A 26038-nucleotide genomic window follows, 5' to 3' on the forward strand; every position below is an offset into this window, starting at 1 on the left:
AGTCCCAAATGTTTGTATTTTCTAATGTGGATAACTTCTTTCCAGATGAACATAGTGGCCAAATGTATAACTAGTTTGGTACCCGTTACATCAACAAATAGGGTTAGCCTACAAAATTAGCGGTCTGGTGGTTTGCGTGAACAGGGTTGCCTGGGATGGAGTCAAATTCCCGGCCTGAATGATTGTTTCAGTCCGCCCCTGCACATGGGTGCCATGGTAGTGGATACATTGCCTTTAAAAACATGTTCGTACACACGTTAACCGTAGTCCTAGACTAAAACACATGTTTGTAGATTCTCCATTAGGTAATGTTCAGTAATGTGCTCCGTTGAAGTCTGCTCACCTCCTCTATACTCTGTGTTGTTCCTCCAGTCATTGAGGTCTATCTCAGCTGTCCCAGCGATGACCAGCTCCAACTCTCTGGCATCAAACACTGACACCAGCCGGGAATCCACCACCTTGAGAAACATATCCGAAACATAGAACATTAAAAACGATGTAGGAGTGTACATATTTAGACACATTGCTCCTGTCATTCACTTGGTGACTTCATTTGATAGTCATGTTCTATTGCATTCTAAGAAACTTGAAGAAATCATATTTTAAGTGCAAAGTGAAAGTTCTCTGAAAGCATAGACAGGCTGGAAAAAAACAAATTAGACATATTGGGGAAAATCATGCCATGGCCATTGACTGTTGCCCTGAGAGTGTTTACTGTACCTCATAGAAGCCCCTGACCAGTGCCTCTGTCTGCTTGACCACTCCTCTCTCCACCCTCCATTTCACCATGCGGTCAATGTACTCCTTCTTATTCTTCTCTGTCACATTAATGTTGGCCCCTCCAGACTTCAGCTCTCTCTCTGTTACCTACCCGCAAATAGAGCAATATCCATGTTACAATACAGACGTACCTTACAATGTGAAAGTACACTACATGACCAAATGTATGTGGACACCTGCTTGTCGAACATCTCATTCCAAAATCATAGGCATTACTATGGAGTTGGTCCCCCCCTTTGCTGCTATAACAGCCTCCACTCTTCTGGGAAGGCTTTCCACGAGACTTTGATAAACTTGGATTTTTCAGTTGAAATACAGATGAAGTCGGAAGTTTACATACACTTCGGTTGGAGTCATTAAATCTCGTTTTTCAACCACTCCACAAATTTCTTGTGAACAAACTATAGTTGTGGCAAGTCGGTTAGGACATCTACTTTGTGCATGACACAAGTAATTTTTCCAACAATTGTTTACAGACAGATTATTTCACTCTATCACAATTCCAGTGGGTCAGAAGTTTACATACTAAGTTGACTGTGCCTTTAAACAGCTTGGAAAATTCCAGAAAATTGTCATTGCTTTAGAAGCTTCTGATAGGCTAAATGACGTCATTTGAGTCAATTGGAGGTGTACCTGTGTATGTATTTCAAGGCCTACCTTCAAACTCAGTGCCTCTTTGCTTGACGTAAAAAGAAATCAGAAAATAAAAAGAAATCAGCCAAGGTCTCAGAAGAAAAAGATTGTAGACCTCCACAATTCTGGTTCATACTTGGAAGCAATTTCCAAATGCCTGAAGGTACCATGTTCATCTGTACAAACAATAGTACGCAACTATAAACACCATGGGACCACGCAGCCGTCATGCCGCTCAGGAATGAGACGCGTTCTGTCTCCTAGAGATGAATGTACTTTGGTGCGAAAAGTGCAAATCAATCCCAGAACAACAGCAAAGGACCTTGTGAAGATTCTGCCGGAAACTGGTACAAAAGTATCTATGTCCACAATCAAACAAGTCCTATATTGACATAACCTGAAAGGCCGCTCAGCAAGGAAGAAGCCACTGCTCCAAACCGCCATAAAAAAACCAGACTACAGTTTGCAACTGCACATGGGGACAAAGATTGTACTTTTTTAAAGAAATGTCCTCTGGTCCGATGACACAAAAATAGAACTGTTTGGCCATAATGACCATTGTTATGTTTGGAGGAAAAAGGGGGAGGCTTGCAAGCCTAAGAACACCATCCCAACTGTGAAGCATGGGGGTGGCAGCATCATGTTGTGGGGGTGCTTTGCTGCAGGAGGGAGTGGTGCACTCCACAAAATATATGGCATCATGAGGCAGGAAAATTGTGGATATATTGAAGCAACATCTCAAGACATCAGTCAGGAAGTTAAAGCTTGGTCGCAAATGGGTCTTCCAAATGGACAATGACCCCAAGTATACTTCCAAAGTTGTAGCAAAATGCCTTAAAGAGAACAACGTCAAGGTATTGGAGTGGCCATCACAAAGCCCTGACCTCAACCCTATAGAAAATGTGTGGGCAGAACTGAAAAAGTGTGTGTGAGCAAGGAGACCTACAAACCGGACTCCGTTACACCAGCTTTGTCAGGAGGAATGGGCCCAACTTATTCACCCAACTTCACCCAACTTATTGTGGGAAGCTTGTAGAAGGCTAACCAAAACGTTTTCCCCAAGTTAAACAATTTTAAAGGCAATGCTACCAAATACTAATTGAATGTACGTAAACTTCTGACACACTGGGAATGTGATGAAAGAAATAAAAGCTGAAATAAATCACTCTCTCTAATATTATGCTGACATTTCACATTCTTAAAATAAAGTGGTGATCTGAACTGATCTAAAACAGGGAATATTTACTGGGATTAAATGTCAGGAATTGTGAAACTGAGTTTAAATGTATTTGGCTAAGGTATATGTAAACTTCCGACTTCAACTGTATACAGGATGCTACCTTCCACAGCATAACCTTCACTCCAGATCAAAACTCCAAACGTACAGCCTAATTTTGGACAGACCAGATACAACTTCAGTTAGCACTGAGGCGTGAAGTGAAATGTGTCGAATCCTTTGAGCCCAACACATGGCAGGAGTCTCACAGACTATCCTTCCTAAATCCAGAGGTCTTGAAGCACCCTCCTGCTTTTCAGGACCATCCACCGGCATTTTCTACAAGAAATCTGCCTCCAGAAATAAAGCTTCTCCTAAGTGAGTGTGACTCCTACTCCCACTGCCTGCTGCACTGCTGCTTGGATTCCACCTGGCGATCTGTTCACTTTCTGCCCTGGCTTGTCTCCCCCTGTCTGGTACAGGTACACCCACCACACTCCCCCCTCTCTCCCTGGCCTGTCTCCCCCTGTCTGGTACAGGTACCCCCACCACACTCCCCCCTCTCTCCCGAGCTTTCGCTCGCCTCAGCACACAGGCACTGTTGGGGCGAGTGACTCTGAACTTACAATGACTAGCCCCAAGTAATTTTGCATTTTGCTATGTGCCTCATGACTCCTGCATGCTTTGTTGACTATGAACTTTCTTGTTTACCCTACCGTGGGACAGAGTGTTTGTCCCAACACTCGGGACTCTGGCTCTCTATTGGTTACATAGACTTTTGGCCCCCCATCCTATTCTAACCACCTCTCTCCGGCTATTTGTTACCAGATTAAATTGCTGTATAATATGATCCTGTTGACATCTAATGCTCATTCAAATGTCATAAATCAACACTGCAGAGCTCTCCCTGTCTTATGCTGTGCCTTGATTGTATTACTGTTGATGATATCTGGAAAAGTGCATGTACAGCCTGGCCCATCTACTGTTGCTAGCCCCAATTCTGACTTGTGCTTTGATATCTGTTTCACTGATATCTGCTTTCGTAAAAGCCTGGGTTTTCTGCACGTTAACACTAGAAGCTTATTACCTAAAATGGATCAATTGAAAGTAGAGGTCGACAGATTAATCGGAATGGCCGATTTAATTAGGGCCGATTTTCAAGTTTTCATAACAATCGGAAATCGGTATTTTTGGGTGCTGATTTAAAAAAAAAATAATAATAATAATAATCTATTCCTTTATTTAACTAGGCAAATCAGTTAAGAACACATTCTTATTTTCAATGACGGCCTAGGAACGGTGGGTTAACTGCCTCGTTCAGGGGCAGAACGACAGATTTTCACCTTGTCAGCTCGGGGGATCCAATCTTGCAACCTTACAGTTAACTAGTCCAACGCAATAACGACCTGCCTCTCTCTCGTTGCACTCCACAAGGAGACTGCCTGTTACGGAAATGCAGTAAGCCAAGGTAAGTTGATAGTTAGCATTAAACTTATCTTATAAAAAACAATAAAACAATCACTAGTTAACTACATATGGTTGATGATATTACTAGATATTATCTAGCGTGTCCTGCGTTGCATATAATGTGACTGAGCATACAAGTATCTGACTGAGTGGTGGTAGGCAGAAGCAGGCACGTAAATTCATTCATTCAAACAGCACTTTCGTGAGTTTTGCCAGCAACTCTTCATTGTGCATTGCGCTGTTTATGACTTCAAGCCTATCGACTCCCGAGATGAGGCTGGTGTAACCAAAATAAAATGGCTAGCTAGTTAGCGTGCGCTAATAGCGTTTCAAACGTCACTCGCTCTGAGTCTTCTAGTAGTTGTTCCCCTTGATCTGCATGGGTAACGCTGCTTCGATGGTGGCTGTTGTCGTTGTGTTGCTGGTTCGAGCCCAGGGAGGAGCAAGGAGAGGGACGGAAACTACACTGTTACACTGGCAATACTAAAGTGCCTATAAGAACATCCAATAGTCAAAGGTTAATGAAATACAAATGGTATAGAGGGAAATATTCCTATAATAACTACAACCTAAAACTTCTTACCTGGGAATTTTGAAGACTCATGTTAAAAGGAACCACCAGCTTTCATATGTTCTCATGTTCTGAGCAACGAACTGAAAAGTTAGCTTTCTTACATATCACATATTGCACTTTTACTTTCTTCTCCAACAGTTTGTTTTTTTGCATTATTTAAACCAAATTGAACATGTTTCATTATTTACTTGAGGCTAAATTGATTTTATTGATGTATTATATTAAGTTAAAATAAGTGTTCATTCAGTATTGTTGTAATTGTCATTATTACAAATAAATAAATAAAAATTGGCCGATTTAATCGGTATCGGCTTTGTTGGTCCTCCAATAATCGGTATCGGCATTGAAAAATCATAATCGGTCGACCTCTAATTGAAAGTGGTTTCACAGCTCCAATCCAGATGTGTTGGTCATTATTTGAGAGGTGGTTAAGGAAGAGTGTTTTGAATACTGATGTCAACCTTTCTGGCTATAACCTTTTTCGGGAAGACAGATCTTCCTAGGGTGGGGGAGTGGCAATCTTTACCAAGGATCACCTTCAGTGCTCGGTTGTCTCCACTTAGTCTGTCCCCAAACAATTTGATTTGCTGGTTTTAAGCATTAAACTTTCAAATAGCTCTTCTCTAACTGTTGAAGGGTTTTCTTCGTCCTCCATCAGCACCGGCCTGTACCCTACCTGCCCTAAACTCTCTCCTGGCCCCTAAATTCTTTCTGAATTTGTCCTGCTACAGTAGGTGACCTAAACTGGGACATGCTTAAACTACCTGACCAAGTCCTAAAGCAATGGGACTCCCTAAATCTTTCTCAGATTATTACCAATCCCACAAGGTATGACTCCAAACACCCAGAAAAGGCTACTCTCCTCAATGTTCTCCTCACAAATAATCCTGATAGGTATCAGTCTGGTGTTTTCTGTAATGACCTTTGTGAAAACTGTTTAACAGCCTGTGTTCGTAATGGCTGCTCAGTGAAATGTCCTGTCCTGATTTGTCATAGACGCTTGCTAAAAAACTTTGTGACCTGGCCTCTGTAAATTGGTAAAGAATCAGCTTTATCCCCTCTGTCAAAGAAGCTTGGACATTCTTTTTTGATATCTTCAGTGATATTGTTAACAAACACGCCCCCATAAAGAAAATTTGAAATAGGTTCAGCCCCTGGTTCGACCGTGATCTTGCAGAGTTACTCCACCTCAAGAATTCCATTTGGCGAAAGGCTCGGCACACGCATACTCAGGCTTGACTGGCACTCGTTCAGGCAAATGAGAAATAAGTGCACTCAGACTATCCGGAAGGCCAAAGTTATTTACTTTAAGGAGCAGTTCTCTCTCTGTCGGTGTAACACCAAGAAGTTCTGGAAAACGGTTAATGACCTGGAGAATAAACCGTCCTCCTCACAGCTGCCCATGTCCCTTAAAGTTGATGATGTGGTTGTTACTGACAAGAAGCACATGGCTGAGCTCTTTAATCACGACTTCATTAAGTCAGGATTCCTATTTGACACAGCCATGCCTCCTTGCCTGTCCAACATTTCCTCATCCCTCACCCCTTCTAATGCGACTATCCCCGATGCTCCTCCCTCTTTTCCCCCTGCCCGCAACAAATGTTCTCCCTGCAGGCAGTCACTGAGTCCGAGGTGCTAAAGGAGATCCTTAACTTCTTCGGGATAGGGGGCAGCATTTTCACTTTTGATTAAATAGCGTGCCCAAATTCAACTTCCTGCTACTCCTCACCAGAATAAAAGATATGCATATTATTAGTAGATTTGGATAGACAACACTCTAAAACTGTTTTAAATCATGTCTGTGAGTATAACAGAACTTATGTAGCAGGTAAAACCCAGAGGACAAACCTTTCAGATTTTTTTTTTTTTCTTTAGGTCACTGTCTATTCAATGAGTTTTCATTGGGAAACCAGAATTCGAAGTGACTTGTTTGCAGTTTCTACCGCTTCAACTGGATGTCACCAGTCTTTAGAAATTGGTTGAGGTTATTCCTTTGTGTAATGAAGTGCGGCCATCTTGAAGAAGTGTCACGTTATGTGTACTGTTTGATAGTTGCGCAAGACTAGAAAGCATGCTTGAGTTTGTTGTCTTCCTGTATTGAACACAGATAGTCCTGTCTTTAATTTGATCGATTATTAACGTTTAAAAATACCTAAAGTTGTATTACAAAAGTAGTTTGAAATGTTTTGGCAAAGTTTACAGGTAACTTTTGAGATTTTGTAGTGACGTTGCGCAAATTGGAAGCTGTGTTTTTCTGAATCAAACGCGCCAAATAAATGGACACTTTGCATATATATTGACGGAATTAATCGAAGAAAAGGACAATTTGTGATGTTTATGGGTCTTCGGCCTGGTTTGCTAACGACCTCTCTCAAAGAGTGCAGTGTATAACGTTAGAACATCTGCTCTCCCAGCCACTGCCTGTCACCAAGGGAGTACCCCAAGGCTCGATCCTAGGCCCCATGCTGTTCTCAATTTACATCAACAACATAGCTCAGGCAGTAGGAAGCTCTCTCACCATTAATATGCAGATGATACAGTCTTATACTCAACTGGCGCCTCCCCAGATTTTATGTTAAACTCTATACAACAAAGCTTTCTTTGTGTCCAGCAAGCTTTCTCTACCCTTACATTTCTTCTGAACAGCTACAAAACAAAGGTCATGTGGTTTGGTAAGAAGAATGCCCCTCTCCCCACAGGTGTGATTACTACTTCTGAGGGTTAGGGTTAGCATTCGGCCATAAGATTTGCCACCAATGCTCCTTTATAGGAGACATCACTGCACTCTATACTCTTCTGTAAACTGGTCATCTCTGTATATCTGTCGCAAGACCCACTCGTTGTTGCTTATTTATAAAACCCTCTTAGGCCTCACTCCCCCCTATCTGAGATATCTACTGCAGCCCTCATCCTCCACATACAACACCCGTTCTGCCAGTCACATTCTGTTAAATGTCCCCGTAGCACACGTCCCTGGGTCGCTCGTCTTTTCAGTTCGCTGCAGCTAGTGACTGGAATGAGCTGCAACAAACACTCAAACTGGACAGTTATCTCAATCTCTTCATTCAAAGACTCAATCATGGACACTCTTACCGACAGTTGTGGCTGTGTTGCGTGATGTATTGTTGCCTGTACCTTCTACCCCTTTGTGCTGTTGTCTGTGCCCAACAATGTTTTTACCCTGTTTTGTGCTGCTGCCATGTTATGCTGCTGCCATGTTGTGCTGCTGCCATGCTGTGTTGTCTTCTTAGGTCTCTCTTTATGTAGTGTTGTTGTCTCTCTTGTCGTGATGTGTGTTTTGTCCTATATTTTTTTATTTGTAATCTCATTCTCCATCCCCGCAGGAGGCCTTTTGGTAGGCCATCATTATAAATAAGAATTATTTCTTGATTGACTTGCTTAGTTAAATAAAGGTTAATGTTGAGCAATTAGGTCTGGCTCGCAGTCTGTGTTCCAATTCATCCCAAAGGTGTTCGATGGAGTTAAGTCATGTCATTGTATGCTGTAGCATTAAGATTTCCTTTCACTGGAACTAAGGGCCCTAGCCCGAACAGCCCCAGACAATTATTCCTCATCCACCAAACTTTACAGTGGGCACTATGCATTATGGCAGGTATTGTTCTCCTGGCATCCGCCGAACCCAGAATAGTCTGTCAGCCTGCCAGCTGGTGAAGAGTGATTCATCACTCCAGAGAACACATTTCCATTGCTCCAGAGTCCAATGGCAGTGAGCTTTACACAACTCCAGACAATGCTTGTCATTGCGCGTGGTGATCTTAGGCTTGTGTGCGGCTCCTCGGCCATGGAAACCCATTTCATGAAGCTCCCGACGAACAGTTATTTTAATGACATTGCTTCCAGAGGTAGTTTGGAACACGGTAGTAAGTGTTGCAACTGTGGCCAGACCATTTTTAAGAGCTACGCGCTTCAGCACTCGGCAGTCCCGTTCTGTGAGCTTGTGTGGCCTACCACTTAGTGGCTGATCCGTTGTTGCTCCTAGACCTTTCCACTTCACAATAACAGCCCTTACAGTTGACCGGGGCAGCTCTAGCAGGGCAGAAATTTGATGAACTGACTTGTTGAAAAGGTGTCATCCTATGAAGATGCCATGTTGAAAGTCACTGAGCTCTTCAGGAAGGCCATTCTACTGCCAATGTTTGTCTATGGAGATTGCATGGTGCTTGATTTTTATACACCTGTCAGCAACGGGTGTGGCGGAAATAGCTGAATCAACTAATTTGAAGTAGTGTCCACATACTTATACATATCTCTATTAGTGTATATACTGAAAGATATACACTGATCATGAGGATAATTTTGTAGTAAAATAACATCTTATACTTTAGATTGCTTTGGGTTTATGTTTAGAGACTACGCATTTCTTATCATTGAGGACACCACCGGAGGTTGCTGAGGGGAGGACGGCTCATAATCATAGCTTGAACGGAGCGAATTGAATGTCATCAAACACATGGAAACCATGTTTGATGTATTTAATATCATTCCACTCATTCCGCTTCATCCATTACGACAAGCCCGTCCTCCCCAATTAAGGGGCCACCAACCTCCTGTGGAGGACACACACACATACCTGTCCGAAGACTTCCTCATTCACAGTGAAGGTAAGGTCCAGCATGTCTGTGATGTCATTGTCTTTCATCCACTGTAGACTCTGATGGAACTCCTCGTCTAGGTATTCCAGATCACTCAGGTCAGTGGCTCTGCACAGGTAAACATACTTATCTCACACATGAACTGCTTTGGGATTCGCTATGTATTACTGCACAAAGCAACCCACTGCCTTAAAGTCAATCAAGGGGAGTAACTCCCTCACTAGCCCGAGGTGCATTTTATTTGCCCATTATCATCCTATCTGGGGAGACTTGTCATTAGTATTCACGCTAGTAAGTCACTCAATCTGGGTTAGACTGTGTTAAACCTCAAACTTCTTTGGACATTTATGCCAGACTGCACACTAATCCAATAGGGATCATTTTTCTTTGTTGTTAACTTCACTAGGGTAGGGGGCAGCATTTGGAATTTTGAATGAAAAAGTGTGCCCAAATTAACAAAAAGGAGGTATTTGGTCATAAAGAGGGACATTTATTGAACAAAAAAAACATTTTACATCTAACATGAAGACCTGGGAGTGCCACCAGATGAAGGTCATCAAAGGTAAGTGATTACTTTTAATGCTATTTCTGACTTTTGTGACACTCTCCTTGGCTGGAAAATGGCTGTATGAGTTTCTGTGGCTAAGTGCAAACCTAACATAATCGCAAAGTGTGCTGTTGCCGTAAAGCGTTTTTGAAATCTGACACAGCGGTTGTATTAAGGAGAAGTTTATCTATATTACCTTGAATAACACTTGTATAGTTTAGCAATGTTTATGATGAGTATTTCTGTAATTTGATGTGGCTCTCTGCACTTTCACCAGATGTTTGTTTGAGACTACGCATTTCTGACCATAACGCGCCAATGTAAACTGAGATTTTTGTATATAAATATGTAACATGAAGTCCTATGAGTGTCATCTGATGAAGATCATCAAAGGTTAGTGATTAATTTGACCTCTATTTCTGCTTTTTGTGACTCCTCTCTTTGGCTGGAAAAATGGCTGTGTTTTTCTGACTAGGTACTGACCTAACATAATCGTTTGGTGTGCTTTCGTCGTAAAGCCTTTTTGAAATCGGACACTGTGGTGGGATTAACAACAAGTTTTTATATTTAAAATGGTGTAAAATACTTGTATGTTTGAGGAATTTTAATTATGGGATTTCTGTTGATTTGAATTTGGCGCCCTGCAATTTCACTGGCTGTTGTCGAGGTGGGACGCTAGCGTCCTACTTGTACCAGAGAGGTTAACGTGGCAGAGATTTTTTTTTCTGTACAGAAGAATTGTAAATGCCAACGTCGAGAGACACTCACAGTCTGAGGAGAGCCTTGTAGAAGGGCCGCGTGAAGAAGGCATCCAGGAGATACTGGTGGATCAACACCAGTCCCAAAATACGCCCACTAAACCGGAACCTGCACACAAACACACACAGACAGGTCTCACACACAACTTCAAAATCTTCAATATAGAAATGACACCAAAAATAATTGACAGAAACTCATTACAAATAGTCAATGATTCACCAAATTACATTTTTGAAAGAAGCAATGTTTTTTTAAGCATATGTTTTCTTTTCATTCTCCTCCATTTACACTGTGATGTCAACGGTCAGGATTTATTTCCTAATAGTAATGTAAAATTAACACATTTACAGAAAGACCTGTGTGAAGGACAACTTACAGAAGAAGAACTTTATTCTATTAAAAAAATTCAGTCTGAAAAAACACCAGGGCTTGATGGTATACCAGCAGAGGTATATCAGAATGTTAGCAAAAATAGATTAAGATTCTGTAACCATGGAGAGGTAAATACTTGTCTATTTAAAAATCACATTGATTAACTATTTGGTCCTATCACAGCCTACTCCAGACGACTCGTTTTTTAAATCATATGAGCAAAAAATATTTAATTCTCTTTGGAATGCTAAGCCAGACAAACTGGCATATTTAACTTGTTTGCCTGCCATATATTAAAGATACAAATTATCCGAAAGGAATTGGCATAAATAACAAAATATATACCAGTTTAATTTGAGGAGCAAAAAGTTGACAGCTGCGCCATACATGTTGCATAATAAATGGGAAAAGATTTTCGATGTACATAAACCATGTGCCATGGAATTGGAACTGGTACAAAAAACAACACTTGATTCAACATTAAAGTTTTTCAATGTAAATTATTATACAAAAGTCTTGCCAAAAACACAATGCTATATATATGGGGCATACAACTAACTATCTCAACTCTGTAGATTTTGCTGTGAAGAGACCAAATCACTAGATCATTTATTCTGCAGCATGTTTCTGGTCACAGATTAAGGAATGGTTAAAAAAATCACAACATTCACTTAAAATGAACCTTACAAATAGCAGTGTTGGGTGATTTGGAAAGCCAAATAATAATAGTGCTTCTACACCTGCATTGCTTGCTGTTTGGGGTTTTAGGCTGGGTTTCTGTACAGCACTTTGAGATATCAGCTGATGTACGAAGGGCTATATAAATACATTTGATTTGATTAATACTCGTAGGAAAGGTTTTCATTTTTAGCTCACAATCTGTGGATACTATATTATTTTAGAAAGGTTCAAAATGTATGTAAAACATCATAGCACAATTGAAAAATATATGGCACATGGAAACCAAACGAGGGTGGTCTATGGGGATAGATGGGATGGGCTGAGAGTAGCTGAGGGGTGGGATTAAAGAGCTTATGTTTAGTAATGTATTGTTATGTGACTGCTTATTATAAAAGCACTATGTATGTATGTATGTAATGTATAATGTATGTATGTATGTACAGTGGGGAGAACAAGTATTTGATACACTGCGGATTTTGCAGGTTTTCCCACTTACAAAGCATGTAGAGGTCTGTAATTTTTATCATAGGTACACTTCAACTGTGAGAGACGGAATCGAAAACAAAAATACAGAAAATCACATGGTATGATTTTTAAGTAATTAATTAGCATTTTCTTGCATGACATAAGTATTTGATCGCCTACCAACCAGTAAGAATTCCAGCTCTCACAGACCTGTTAGTTTTTCTTTAAGGAGCCCTCCTGTTCTCCACTCATTACCTGTATTAACTGCACCTGTTTGAACTCGTTAACTGTATAAAAGACACCTGTCCACACACTCAATCAAACAGACTCCAACCTCTCCACAATGGCCAAGACCAGACAGCTGTGTAAGGACATCAGGGATAAAATTGTAGACCTGCACAAGGCTGGGATGGGCTACAGGACAATAGGCAAGCAGCTTGGTGAGAAGGCAACAACTGTTGGTGCAATTATTAGAAAATGGAAGAAGTTCAAGATGACTGTCAATCACCCTTGGTCTGGGGCTCCATGCAAGATCTCACCTCGTGGGGCATCAATGATCATGAGGAAGGTGAGGGATCAGCCCAGAACTACATGGCAGGACGTAGTCAATGACCTGAAGAGAGCTGGGACCACAGTCTCAAAGAAAACCATTAGTAACACACTACACCGTCATGGATTAAAATCCTGCAGCGCATGCAAGGTCCCCCTGCTCAAGCCAGCGCACGTTCAGGCCCGTCTGAATTTTGCCAATGACCATCTGGATGATCCAGAGGAGGAATGGGAGAAGGTCATGTGGTCTGGTGAGACAAAAATAGATTTCTGGTCTAAACTCCACTCGCTGTGTTTGGAGGAAGAAGAAGGATGAGTACAACCCCAAGAACACCATCCCAACCGTGAAGCATGAATGTGGAAACATCATTCTTTGGGGATGTTTTTCTGCAAAGGGGACAGGGCGACTGCACCGTATTGAGGGGAGGATGGATGGGGCCATGTATCGCGAGATCTTGGCCAACAATCTCCTTCCCTCAGTAAGAGCATTGAAGATGGGTCGTGGCTGGGTATTCCAACATGACAACGACCCAAAACACACAGCCAGGGCAACTAAGGAGTGGCTCCGTAAGAAGCATCTCAAGGTTCTGGAGTGGCCTAGCCAGTCTCCAGACCTGAACCCAATAGAAAATCTTTGGAGGGAGCTGAAAGTCCGTATTGCCCAGCGACAGCCCCGAAAACTGAAGGATCTGGAGAAGGTCTGTATGGAGGAGTGGGCCAAAATCCCTGCTGCAGTGTGTGCAAACCTGGTCAAGAACTACAGGACACGTATGATCTCTGTAATTGCAAACAAAGGTTTCTGTACCAAATATTAGGTTCTGCTATTCTGATGCATCATATACTTACAGTATGGCATGCAATAAAATGCTAATGAATTACTAAAAAATTATACAATGTGATTTTCTGGATTTTTGTTTTCGATTCCGTCTCTCACAGTTGAAGTGTACCTATGATATAAATTACAGACCTCTACATGCTTTGTAAGTAGGAAACACTGCCGATTTTGCAGGTTATCAAATACTTGTTCTCCCCACTGTATGTATGTGTGTATGTAAGTATGGCAGAAAAGCTGTAAAAAACACAAGATATGTGTCTGAAGAGGGGAGTTGGTGGATGGGTTAATATAAAATAAACTACAAATCCAATTAAAGTGTTTAGGTCTCTTGACATGAGATTTCTATTAAACCCATTTCTTTTTTCCTCCAAACAAGAACAAGCCCAGGGTCATGATCATTAGGACATGGAAAACATTTGAAAATGCTCTGCAACAGAAAATTAAGAGTGTTTCTTATTATAGACAAGTCAAGGTAGTCCCTCCTGGTTTGTCAGTTTTCTTCCCTTTTGGGCCTAATGAACACACCCCAGGTTTTATGAGTTTGAAGGAAGCTTAAACACAGGACAAGCAGATGCCCTCCTCACCATTCCAGATGGTTCTCTACGAAGGCGGACATGGGGCTGATCTGGACGGTGTATGTGTCGTTGGCTGAGTACTCAAACAGGCCATAGTAGGGGTTGAACAGCTCTTGAGACAGAAGGAAGAAGAACTCTCTGGATGGCCCACTGTAGTCCAGCCTGATGGTGTGGGAAAAGAAGAGACCTGAGTTATGTCAGTAGCAGATCAATAAAACAAACATTCATTAACCTCTATCGCCCAAAAATGAGCAGTTTGCTCTTTAAAAGACGAGAGGGGGTTCCTTCTTGACACGTTCATTACTTTTTCATGTGTTCAGGTAAATAGAAGCTTTGGTGTACCCCTCCTCTCCTATGAAGGTGATGTAGAGCTTATTCCTCTGTAATTCCTTGCGTGAGTAGGCCATGACCTGGTTAAAGGTACCCTCCAACAGGTGGTCTCTCCGGACGATAAGCCTGGAACACAACAACATCATAGGATGCTCAGCAACACAGACATGGATATACAGTATAGTGCTCATTTGCATACACAACTACTGCTTCTTAGAAACAGTAGGGTTCTATTCTGTAAGTGTATTTGAAAAAGGTGTGCGTAATCATGTTAATGGACATTTTAGACTGCTTTCCTTACTTGATCTTTCCTGGGCCCTGGCCATAGCCTTTAGCCTCCAGTTTCCTGTAGAAGTTGCGTAGTTTGGCCTCAAAGTCTCTCCGGTACGGGGCAGGCGCTCTCGCTCTCGACATTCCTGTTGACAAGCACATTCAACTCCGTGACATGCAGTCCTCCAATGACATGAGACATGGATATAACACAAGTATAACCATATGTGACATGGTTTTTGACCAATTCTGGTGAATACATTTTCAACCCACTACGGCTCCGTTTGCCATTAGTGCCAAACCACCTGGAGAGTTCTGTGGTGAAGACCCTGGTGAACAACGCGGAGAGAAGCTGAAGCCGGGATGGAAGGAGGGCTGAACATAGGACATGATCTCCTCTTCAAACAAGCTGTAGGGACATCCAACAAGTGACAAACATGGAAATAATGACAATACTACAATGGAAACATTCAGGGGGTAATATTAACAGTTGCCACCAACCTCAACAGTATCACCAGGTCTGCATCACATGCTAGTTTCTCAAGTCTTTGGGTGCCCTCTGTTCTGATGTAGTGGATCTTTTCCCTGTAAGCACACATGACACAGACATTATAAACATACACTATAATCTGGACTAGACTGGGTGTGTTCTATCAAACCTGACAGAATATAATAACTTTATTTGGTTACACTTTACATTAGTGCCTCTACTACTGTGTAAATATTCCTGTAATTACAGTGTAACAATTGACTCCCTATTACACTATTTACACTGTACTTAGGGTTACTTCAGGGTGTGGTTAGGGTTTTGGTGGAAGCTAGGGTTAGTGTTTAGGGTTTCGGTTGAAGCTAGGGTTAGTGTTTAGGGTTTCGGTTGAAGCTAGGGTTAGTGTTTAGGGTTTCGGTTGAAGCTAGGGTTAGTGTTTTGGTTGAAGCTAGAGTTAGGGTTTTGTTTAATGGGGGGTATTTTACCATAGGAAAATATATATTCAAAATACACTGCTCAAACAAATAAAGTGAACACTAAAATAACACATCCTAGATCTGAATGAATTCAATATTCTTATTAAATACTTTTTTCTTTACTTAGTTGAATGTGCTGACAACAATCACACACATTATCAATGGAAATCAAATTTATCAACCCATGGAGGTCTGGATTTGGAGTCACACTCAAAATTAAAGTGGAAAACTACACTACAGGCTGATCCAACTTTGATGTAATGTCCTTAAAACAAGTCAAAATGAGGCTCAGTAGTGTGTGGCCTCCACGTGCCTGTATGACCTCCCTACAACGCCTGGGCATGCTCCTGATGAGGTGGCGGATGGTCTCCTGAGGGATCTCCTCCCAGACCTGGACTAAAGCATCCGCCAACTCCTGGACAGTCTGTGGTGCAACGGAGGTGGATGGAGCGAGACACGATGTCCCAGATGTGCTCAATTGGATTCAGGTCTGGGGAACGGGCGGGCCAGTCCATAGTATCAATGCCTTCCTCTTGCAGGAACTGCTGACACACTCCAGCCACATGAGGTCTAGCATTGTCTGGCATTAGGAGGAACCCAGGGCCAACCGCACCAGCATATGGTCTCAAAAGGTACCTAATGGCAGTCAGGCTACCTCTGGCGAGCACATGGAGGGCTGTGCGGCCCACCAAAGAAATGCCACCCCACACCATGACTGACCCACTACCAAACCGGTCATGCTGGAGGATGTTGCAGGCAGCAGAACGTTCTCAACGGTGTCTCCAGACTCTGTCACGTCTGTCACATGCTCAGTGTGAACCTGCTTTCATCTGTGAAGAGCACAGGGCACCAGTGGCGAATTTGCCAATCTTGGTATTCTCTGGCAAATGCCAAACGTCCTGCACGGTGTTGGGCTGTAAGCACAACCCCCACCTGTGGACGTCGGGCCCTCATACCACCCTCGTGGAGTCTGTTTCTGACCGTTTGAGCAGACACATGCACATATGTGGCCTGCTGGAGGTCATTTTGCAGGGCTCTGGCAGTGCTCCTTCTGCTCCTCCTTGCACAAATACGGAGGTAGCGGTCCTGCTGCTGGGTTGTTGCCCTCCTACGGCTTCCTCCACGTCTCCTAATGTACTGGCCTGTCTCCTGGTAGCGCCTCCATGCTCTGGACACTACACTGACAGACATAGCAAACCTTCTTGCCACAGCTCGCATTGATGTTACATCCTGGATGAGCTGCACTACCTGAGCCACTTGTGTGGTTGTAGACTCCGTCTCATGCTACCACTAGAGTGAAAGCACCGCCAGCATTCAAAAGTGACCAAAACATCAGCCAGGAAGCATAGGAACTGAGAAGTGGTCTGTGGTCACCACCTGCAGAACCACTCCTTTATTGGGGGTGTCTTGCTAATTGCCTATAATTTACACCTGAAAGGCCGCTCAGCAAGGAAAAAGCCATTGCTCCAAAACAGCCATAAAGAAGCCAGACTACGGTTTGCAACTGCACATGGGGACAAAGATCATACTTTTTGGAGAAATGTCCTCTGGTCTGATGACACAAAAATACAACTGTTTGGCCATAATGACCATCGTTACGTTTGGAGGAAAAAGGGGGAGGCTTGTAAGCCAAAGAACACCATCCCAACTGTGAAACACAGGGCTGGCAGCATCATGTTGTGGGGGTGCTTTGCTGCAGGAGGGAGTGGTGCACTTCACAAAATAGATGGCATCATGAGGAAGGAAAATTATGTGGATATATTGAAACAACATCTCAAGACATCATTCAGGAAGTTAAAGCTTGGTCGCAAATGGGTCTTCCAAATGGACAATGACCCCAAGCATAAGGACAACAAAGTCAAGGTGTTGGAGTGGCCATCACAAAGCCCTGACCTCAATCCTATAGAAAATGTGTGGCAGAACTGAAAAAGTGTGTGCGAGCAAGGAGGCCTACAAACCTGACTCAGTTACACCAAATTATTGTGGGAAGCTTGTGGAAGGCTACCCAAAATGTTTGACCCAAGTTAAACAATTTAAAAGCAATGCTGCCAAATACTATTTGGGTGTATGGAAACTTCTGACCCACTGGAAATGTGATGACAGAAATAAAAGCTGAAATAAATCACTCTAATATTTTTCTGACGTTTCACATTCTTAAAATAAAGTGGTGATCCTAACTGACCTAAAAACAGGGCATTTTTACTACGATTAAATGTCAGGAATTGTGAAAAACTGAGTTAAAATGTATTTGGCTAAGGTGTATGTAAACTTCCGACTTCAACGGTATATTCAGTAACACACCAAAATATATTAAATAAGAATAATGAATCCGAAGAGCTTTCAAATTGAGAGAATATGTGGGATGGGGAATAAGTGCAAGTCATTAATGCAAATCTTAAGTCAAATCCCCAAAATAGGGAGAGAAAAAAATTCCTATAAATATTCACTCAAATTGAAACTAAAGTAAGCCTATGAGGAATTATCTCCATTACACAATTTCTACCAAATCCACACAAAGTAATCAAAGGTGAAGGGAATTCTACAGGAATCCAGACAATAAATCTGTAGCTTTATCCTAAACCAATTCAGAAATCCCATTGGAGAATTCAAGTCTAAAGCAACCACAAGATGGCGACAAATTACTGTGTGGCTTTTAATTTCTCATTGAGGCCTAGAGCCGGGCTGCCCAACCCTCTTCCTGAAGCTCTACTGTCCAGTAGGTTCAGTCCAGCCCTAATTTAGCATATCTGATTCAGCTAGTTAAGGTCTTGTTGAGCAGCTAATTAGTAGAATCAGGTGTGTTAAATTAGGGTTGGACTGAAAACCCACAGGACTGTAGGGTTGGGCAGCCCTGGCCTTGACAAACAATGGTTCCTACTGGTCTAAGCCATTGTCACTCAGCTCTCTGTCTGAGTTTTGGACCACCCCATATTGGTCACCAGGCCAAAGATTCTAAGGTTCTCCACTGTATGAGCCCTTAAGTGGGCATACAACCCTTCTGAATGTGGACTAGATGTCCTTCAAGTTCTTATTCCTCCTAAAGGCTGAGATTACCCTGAAATATTTCAAGGCCTCACAATCATTCCGGGCCTGTTGAAAATTTGATTCAAGTTCAGAATGGAACCCCTCCAGAGCCTGAGAATAAGTCCCCACAAATGGAACCACAGGGTGGTTATCCTTCTCTACCTTATATGCTCCATGGGTCTGGATGGTCTGATTTACCTCAACCTTAACCTCTTTTAGGAACTGCCTAAAGTAGCCCATGGGCCTTAAGGCAGAGAAGAGTATTCTTGTGGCCCCCTCTATTTCCCCAGGGAAACTACAAATTTTGTCAAAGTATAAATTGTGATTTGATCAACCCCCTTTATGTGTGTTTTGCATGGAAACTACATTTGTAAAGTAGGCCATGTCTATCTGTTTCCTTAAATAAAACTTCAGTTGCCAATTGTTTGGTTTCTCCCCCCTTTTGAATGAAAAATACCTGTGTATCTAGAAATTCAAATGTTTTGTATTGCAAATTGTGTGTAATGGTGATTGCTAAGTGATGTGAATTCGAAAGGTTTAAGAATTCCCTGAATTTAGAGATGGAGCCTCCTCACAGTCCCAAAATACCATCCAGATACCTACAAGTTTGCAAAACTTGGGGAGAATGTCTTTCCCATGTCTGTACCATGTATCTGGAGGTAGTACTTCCCATTGAACTCAGTCATTTCTGGTGAGACTCAACTCCAACAAATCCAAGATAACCCTATCCGGTCGACTGGGGTCAGGATACCTATGAAAGGCATTTGCAACTGCCTGTAGATCTAATTTGGTATCTATGTTTGTGTACAGAGAATTAATATCAATGGAGAATTTAAAAAAAATGTATTGGTATCTTTAAACCCTTCAGCCTGTTGACAAATTCACAAGTATCCTTAACATAGCTGAGATAGCGGATTTATATAAAAATCGGTATATTCAGCTATTTTTATTTATTTAACTAGGCAAGTCAGTTAAGAACACATTTTTATTTCCAATGACGGCCTAGGAACAGGGGGTTAACTGCCTTGTTAAGGGGCAGAACCTTGTCGGCTCGGGGATTCGATCTCGCAACCTTTCAGTTATTAGTCCAGGTGTTCTAACCACTAGGCTACCTGCCGCCCAAGGCATTTTTCCTTTAAATGTATTTGTATTTGTATTTCATGTAATGGACATACACAAAATAGTCCAAATTGGTGAAGTGAAATGAAAAAAATGACTTGTTTCAAAAGATTCTAAAAAAAAAAAAAAAATGAAAGTGGTAGGTGCATATGTATTCACCCCCTTTGCTATGAAGCCCCTAAATAAAATCTGGTGCAACCAATTACATTCAGAAGTCACATAATTAGTTAGATTAGACACAGCTGGACTTTATTTAAGTGTCACATGATCTCAGTATATGGGCAAGGGAACCACCAGTTCTGAAAGGCCCCAGAGTCTGCAACACCACTAAGCAAGGGGCACCACCAAGTAAGCGGCACTATGAAGACCAAGGTGCTCTCCAAACAGGTCAGGGACAAAGTTGTGGAGAAGTACAGATCAGGGTTGGGTTAAAAAAAATATCAGAAACTTTGAACATCCCACAGAGCACCATTAAATCCATTATTAAAAAATGGAAAGAATATGGCAGCACAACAAACCTGCCAAGAGAGGGCCGCCCACCAAAACTCAGGGACCAGGCAAGGAGGGCATTAATCAGAGAGGCAACAAAGAAACCAAAGAACCCCGAAGGAGCTGCAAAGCTCCACAGCAGAGATTGGAGTATCTGTCCATAGGACCACTTTAAGCCGTACACGCCACAGGGCTGAGCTTTAAGGAAGAGTGGTCAGAAAAAAATAAGCAAACATATTTGGTGTTTGCCAAAAGGCATGTGGGAGACTCCCCAAACATATGGAAGAAGGAACTCGGGTCAGATGAGACTAAAATTGAGCTTTTTGGCCATCAAGGAAAACGCTAAGTCTGGTCGCAAACCCAACACCTCTCATCACCCAGAGAACCCCATCCCCACAGTGAAGCATGGTGGTGGCAGCATCATGCTGTGGGGATGTTTTTTCATCGGCAGGGACTGGGAAACTGGTCAGAATTGAAGGAATGATGGATGGCGCTAAATACAGGGAAATTCTTGAGGGAAACCTATTTCAGTCTTCCAGAGATTTGAGACTGGGACGGAGGTTCACCTTCCAGCAGGACAATGACCCTAAGCATACTGCTAAAGCAACACTCGAGTGGTTTAAGGGGAAACATTTACATGTCTTGGAATGGCCTAGTCAAAGCCCAGACCGCAATCCAATTGAGAATCTGTGGTATGACTTTAAGATTGCTGTACACCAGCGGAACCCATCCAACTTGATGGAGCTGGAGCAGTTTTACCTTGAAGAATGGGCAAAAATCTCAGTGGCTAGATGTGCCAAGCTTATAGAGACATACCTCAAGAGACTTGCAGCTGTAATTGCTGCAAAAGGTGGCTCTACAAAGTATTGACTTTTGGGGGGTGAATAGTTATGCATGCTCAAGTTCTGTTTTTTGTCTTATTTCTTGTTTGTTTCACAATAATTTTCAAAAAAAATCATCTTAAAAGTGGTAGGCATGTTGTATATATCAAATGATACAAACCCCCAAAAATCCATTTGAATTCCAGTTTGTAAAGGCAACAAAATAGGAAAAATGCCAAGGGGGGTGAATACTTTCGCAATCCACTGTACAATAAGATTCTGAGCCACAATCACTTGCTATTGGTCTACCGCAGGGAACTCGTGGGAGAACTGTCCATGTCTCATGAGATCTAAATATTTTAGGTAGTAAGTAAAACTGCCTAGGTTTTGGAGAATCTGGCCCAAAAAGGTAGACCATCTGTTTATCTGTAATATACTTATCCTCACTCACTATCTCCCTGATTAGTCTTTGTGTTTCCAGTTGTTGAGTGGAGCAATGGGACATTCGTTTTTGACATGATCTAACTGTCTATTAGCTTCAATAAGATATTGCATTTTATCCATTATAACAATCTGAGACCCGTTATTTGCTGGTTTACTCACAATATTCTGATTGCTGCTCAATGTTTTTAGAGCTTGAGTTTGTTGCTTTGTAAGGTTAAACTTATGTACAGGTCTGGGTTTGAATTGTGAAAAGGAATCCACATCCCTTCGTATAAGTATAGATTCTGACACTGACTCCAACTTAGGTTAACTGGGATTTGGACATGGGTTGTGGTTGAGGTTAGGGTTGAACCAGGATGTGGACATGAAGCTAGGGTTAGAGTTGTGGTTGAGGCTAGGGTTAGGTAAGGGTTGAACCAGGATGTGGACATGAAGCTATGGTTAGAGTTGAGGCTAGGGTTAGGGCTAAGGTTATGGTTACTGCTAAGTACAGTGTAATAATGCATAATTACAATACTTGTTACACTAATTACATGTAGTTACACATTAAGGGCACTGTAATGTAAAGTGTTAGCCTTTATTTTTCAGAGTGGGTGTCACGTTCTGACCTCTATTTCCTTTGTGTTGTATTTATTTAGTATGGTCAGGGCGTGAGTTGGGTGGGCAGTCTATGTTTGTTTTTCTATGTTGTGGGGCAGTTCTATGTTTTCGGCCTAGTATGGTTCTCAATCAGAGGCAGGTGTCATTAGTTGTCTCTGATTGAGAATCATACTTAGGTAGCCTGGGTTTCACTGTGTGTTTGTGGGTGATTGTTCCTGTCTTTGTGTTTGCACCAGATAGGGCTGTTTCGAGTTCTCACGTTTCTTGTTTTCGTTAGTTTGTTCATGTATCGTGTCTTCATTAAAACACAATGAACAACCACCACGCTGCTTTTTGGTCCGCTTCTACTTCACAACAAGAGAACCGTTACAGAATCACCCACCACAACAGGACCAAGCGGTGTGGTAATGGGCAACGGAAAAAGCAGCAGCAGGAGCAGCGCGAGGAGGTATGGACATGGGAGGAGGAATTAGACGGAAGAGGACCCTGGGCTCAGTCAGGAGAATATCGCCGTCCCAAAGAAGAACTGGAGGCGGCGAAAGCGGAGAGGCGCTGGTATGAGGAGGCAGCGCGGCGTCGTGGATGGAAGCCCGGGAGTCAGCCCCAAAAATTTATTGGGGGGGGGCTAACAGGGAGTATGGCTACGCCAGGTAGGAGACCTGAGCCAACTTCCTGTGGTTACCGGGGGGCTGGAGAGACCGGGCAGGCACCGTGTTATGCTGTGGAGCGCACGGTGTCCCCAGTGCGGGTGCACAGCCCGGTGCGGTACATTCCAGCTCCGCGTATCGGCCGGGCTAGAGTGGGCATCGAGCCAAGTGCCATGAAGCCGGCTCTACGCATCTGGTCTCCAGTGCGTCTCCTTGGGCCGGCTTACATGGCACCAGCCTTGCGCACGGTGTCCCCGGTTCGCCTGCATAGCCCAGTGCGGGCTATTCCACCTCGCCGCACTGGCAGGGCGACCGGGACCATTCAACCGGGTAAGGTTGGGCAGGCTCGGTGCTCAAGAGCTCCAGTGCGCCTGCACGGCCCGGTCTATCCGTCACCACCTCCACGCACCAGCCCTCCGGTGGCAGCTCCCCGTACCAGGCTGTCTCTCCGGCCCATCCTTGCAGGGGCTCCCTCCTCTCCAGCGCTGCCGGAGTCTCCCGCCTCTCCAGCGCTGCCGGAGTCTCCCGCCTCTCCGGCGCTACCAGAGCCTTCCTCCTCTCCAGCGCTGCCGGAGTCTCCCGCCTGTTCGGCGCTAGGAGAGCTACTCAGCCCAGCGTTGCCGGAGCTTCCCGTCTGCCCAGCGCCGCCAGCGCCGCCCGTCTGCCCAGCGCCGCCAGTGCCGCCCGTCTGCCCAGCGCCGCCAGTGCCGCCCGTCTGCCCAGCGCCGCCAGTGCCGCCCGTCTGCCCAGCGCCGCCAGTGCCGCCCGTCTGCCCAGCGCCGCCAGTGCCGCCCGTCTGCCAGGAGCCGCCAGTGCCGCCCGTCTGCCAGGAGCCGCCAGTGCCGCCCGTCAGCCAGGGGCCGCCAGTGCCGCCCGTCAGCCAGGGGCCGCCAGTGCCGCCCGTCAGCCAGGGGCCACCAGTGCCGCCCGTCAGCCAGGGGCCGCCAGTGCCGCCAGTCAGCCAGGGGCCGCCAGTCAACCAGGGGCCGCCAGTGCCGCCAGTCAGCCCAGCGCCAGCGCCGCCAGTCAACCAGGGGCCGCCAGTGCCGCCAGTCAGCCAGGGGCCGCCAGTCAGCCAGGGGCCGCCAGTGCCGCCAGTCAGCCAGGGGCCGCTAGAGCCCCTCCGCCCGGAGCAGCTGCCCCTCTGTCCCGAGCAGCTGCCCCTCTGTCCCGAGCAGCTGCCCCTCTGTCCCGAGCAGCTGTCCCTCTGTCCCGAGCAGCTGTCCCTCTGTCCCGAGCAGCTGTCCCTCTGTCCCGAGCAGCTGTCCCTCTGTCCCGAGCAGCTGTCCCTCTGTCCCGAGAAGCTGCCCCTCTGTCCCAAGCAGCCCCTCTGTCCAGTGGGGTCATTGAGAGGGGTGGGCATGGTGAGTAAGCCACGGAGGCGGACAATAAGGCGGACTAAGACAATGGCGAAGTGGGGTCCGCGTCCCGCGCCAGAGCCGCCACCGCGGACAGACGCCCACCCAGACCCTCCCCTATAGGTCAAGGTTTTGCGGCCGGAGTCCGCACCTTTGGGGGGGGTACTGTCACGTTCTGACCTCTATTTCCTTTGTGTTGTATTTATTTAGTATGGTCAGGGCGTGAGTTGGGTGGGCAGTCTATGTTTGTTTTTCTATGTTGTGGGGCAGTTCTATGTTTTCGGCCTAGTATGGTTCTCAATCAGAGGCAGGTGTCATTAGTTGTCTCTGATTGAGAATCATACTTAGGTAGCCTGGGTTTCACTGTGTGTTTGTGGGTGATTGTTCCTGTCTTTGTGTTTGCACCAGATAGGGCTGTTTTGAGTTCTCACGTTTCTTGTTTTCGTTAGTTTGTTCATGTATCGTGTCTTCATTAAAACACAATGAACAACCACCACGCTGCTTTTTGGTCCGCTTCTACTTCACAACAAGAGAACCGTTACAGTGGGAACTTCAGTTATGGAAGTATGGTACCAGTACAGCAGTGATTGAGATATTCACATTCCCTGAATCTACAAAGTCCTCATATAAAAAAATCTATCAAATTCTACCTCAGGGAATGGTTCCTGGACAGGGCTGGCTGGCGCTCCGTAAGAACCTCTAGTATTCCAGGCTGACGGAGGAAGGCCACGATCTTCTCATTATAAGCTGTGAATGGAACAAAGACAATTGAATTCAGAAGACAGTTAGACTGACTCACACAGACTAACTGCAGAAACTGTATCACACAGCAGAAACTATAACACATGGTTTGTGTGCTTTCTGCATTGTATGTACAGGACGCACCTTGTGGCACTGGATCAGGATGATGCTGGCTCCGCATCGCGGCCACCACACTGTTCCCAGGCCGTGACAACAAGGCCGCACCTCGACTACGGGACACCTCCGAGGCCTGACAGAATACATATGACAAAAGGTACAGCTATAAACATGCAAATACATAAATTAAATTCCATATTTCCATAATTTGATTACATTATGGTCATCAATCACACAGTTACAACACTTAAAAACAAGGACATGTATTCTCTAGTACTGGTTGGCTTCTGACCTCTCCAGCACTGTAGCTGCGTAATCTCTGTAGGTGCTGCCTGTGGGTCAGGTGGTTGGGCAGACAACCGTTCTGAAGAGGGATTCTCGGGTCGATGAACGTGGTCGCTCGGCTGTTGTGGTCCACAAAGAAGTTCTGGACCACAGAGAAGATGTTACAGGAAAAAACGTACCAAAGTTAGATACACAAATCTAAACACTGCTAGATCTGAAGACAAAGGCCAAATCAATAGAATCATTGGTAAATTTATTCATTTTTTAAAAACATATTTTCCATCTTGTCAACCAAGGTACAATAAACTATTATGTGAATAAGTGGGGGAGTTAGCTGTGGATGAACTAAGGGTTGATGTCTCTGCACCTTGCCCTGAGGGTCAGTCTTGATCTCCCAGCCCCGGGGCAGTTCAAACTGGGCGTCAGAGAAGCGGTTGAGGAAGGTGACCAGGTCTCTGTTGTGCTGGTACCTCTCAAGGTTACGAGCGTCTCTACGAATCTTCAGGATCATGTGCTTCAGGCACGTGCTGCTGGTGAACATGCGGTAGGCTCCCTGAGAAGAGAAAAACATAACAGCATGACCCTGGATTTTAGAAACACCATACGCAACCAATCTGAACCACAATGGAGTTAATATTCAGCATCTGTTACTGAAGACTATAATATGTTACTGAGCATTGGTATTGGTGTTCAAAAGGGAATTGTTTGTTCTAATTGTCCACTGTGTATAGTTATAATTGTCCACTAGGGAGATAGGTACTCAC

At 44.1% G+C, this 26038-nt stretch overlaps 1 protein-coding gene across 1 annotated transcript in view; it reads right to left on the reverse strand.

Moving 5' to 3' along the window:
- The window catches only part of LOC110508176 (E3 ubiquitin-protein ligase HECW1-like), a 48998-nt gene that overhangs the window by 5505 nt on the left and 17455 nt on the right, over positions 1-26038 (reverse strand). The window contains exons 14-26 of the mRNA XM_036966604.2: positions 25642-25827; positions 25282-25416; positions 25017-25122; positions 24782-24878; positions 15168-15251; positions 14972-15075; positions 14698-14812; positions 14409-14522; positions 14076-14228; positions 10599-10697; positions 9262-9391; positions 721-867; positions 344-458 (exon numbers count right to left, since the gene is read on the reverse strand). Coding sequence (XP_036822499.2) covers positions 344-458; positions 721-867; positions 9262-9391; positions 10599-10697; positions 14076-14228; positions 14409-14522; positions 14698-14812; positions 14972-15075; positions 15168-15251; positions 24782-24878; positions 25017-25122; positions 25282-25416; positions 25642-25827 — 1585 coding nt within the window. The remainder of the gene's footprint in view (positions 1-343; positions 459-720; positions 868-9261; positions 9392-10598; positions 10698-14075; positions 14229-14408; positions 14523-14697; positions 14813-14971; positions 15076-15167; positions 15252-24781; positions 24879-25016; positions 25123-25281; positions 25417-25641; positions 25828-26038) is intronic.

The sequence above is a fragment of the Oncorhynchus mykiss genome, chromosome 28, assembly GCF_057628025.1.
Source record: "Oncorhynchus mykiss isolate SJ-2025 chromosome 28, ASM5762802v1, whole genome shotgun sequence".
In the NCBI taxonomy this organism is placed as follows: domain Eukaryota; kingdom Metazoa; phylum Chordata; class Actinopteri; order Salmoniformes; family Salmonidae; genus Oncorhynchus; species Oncorhynchus mykiss.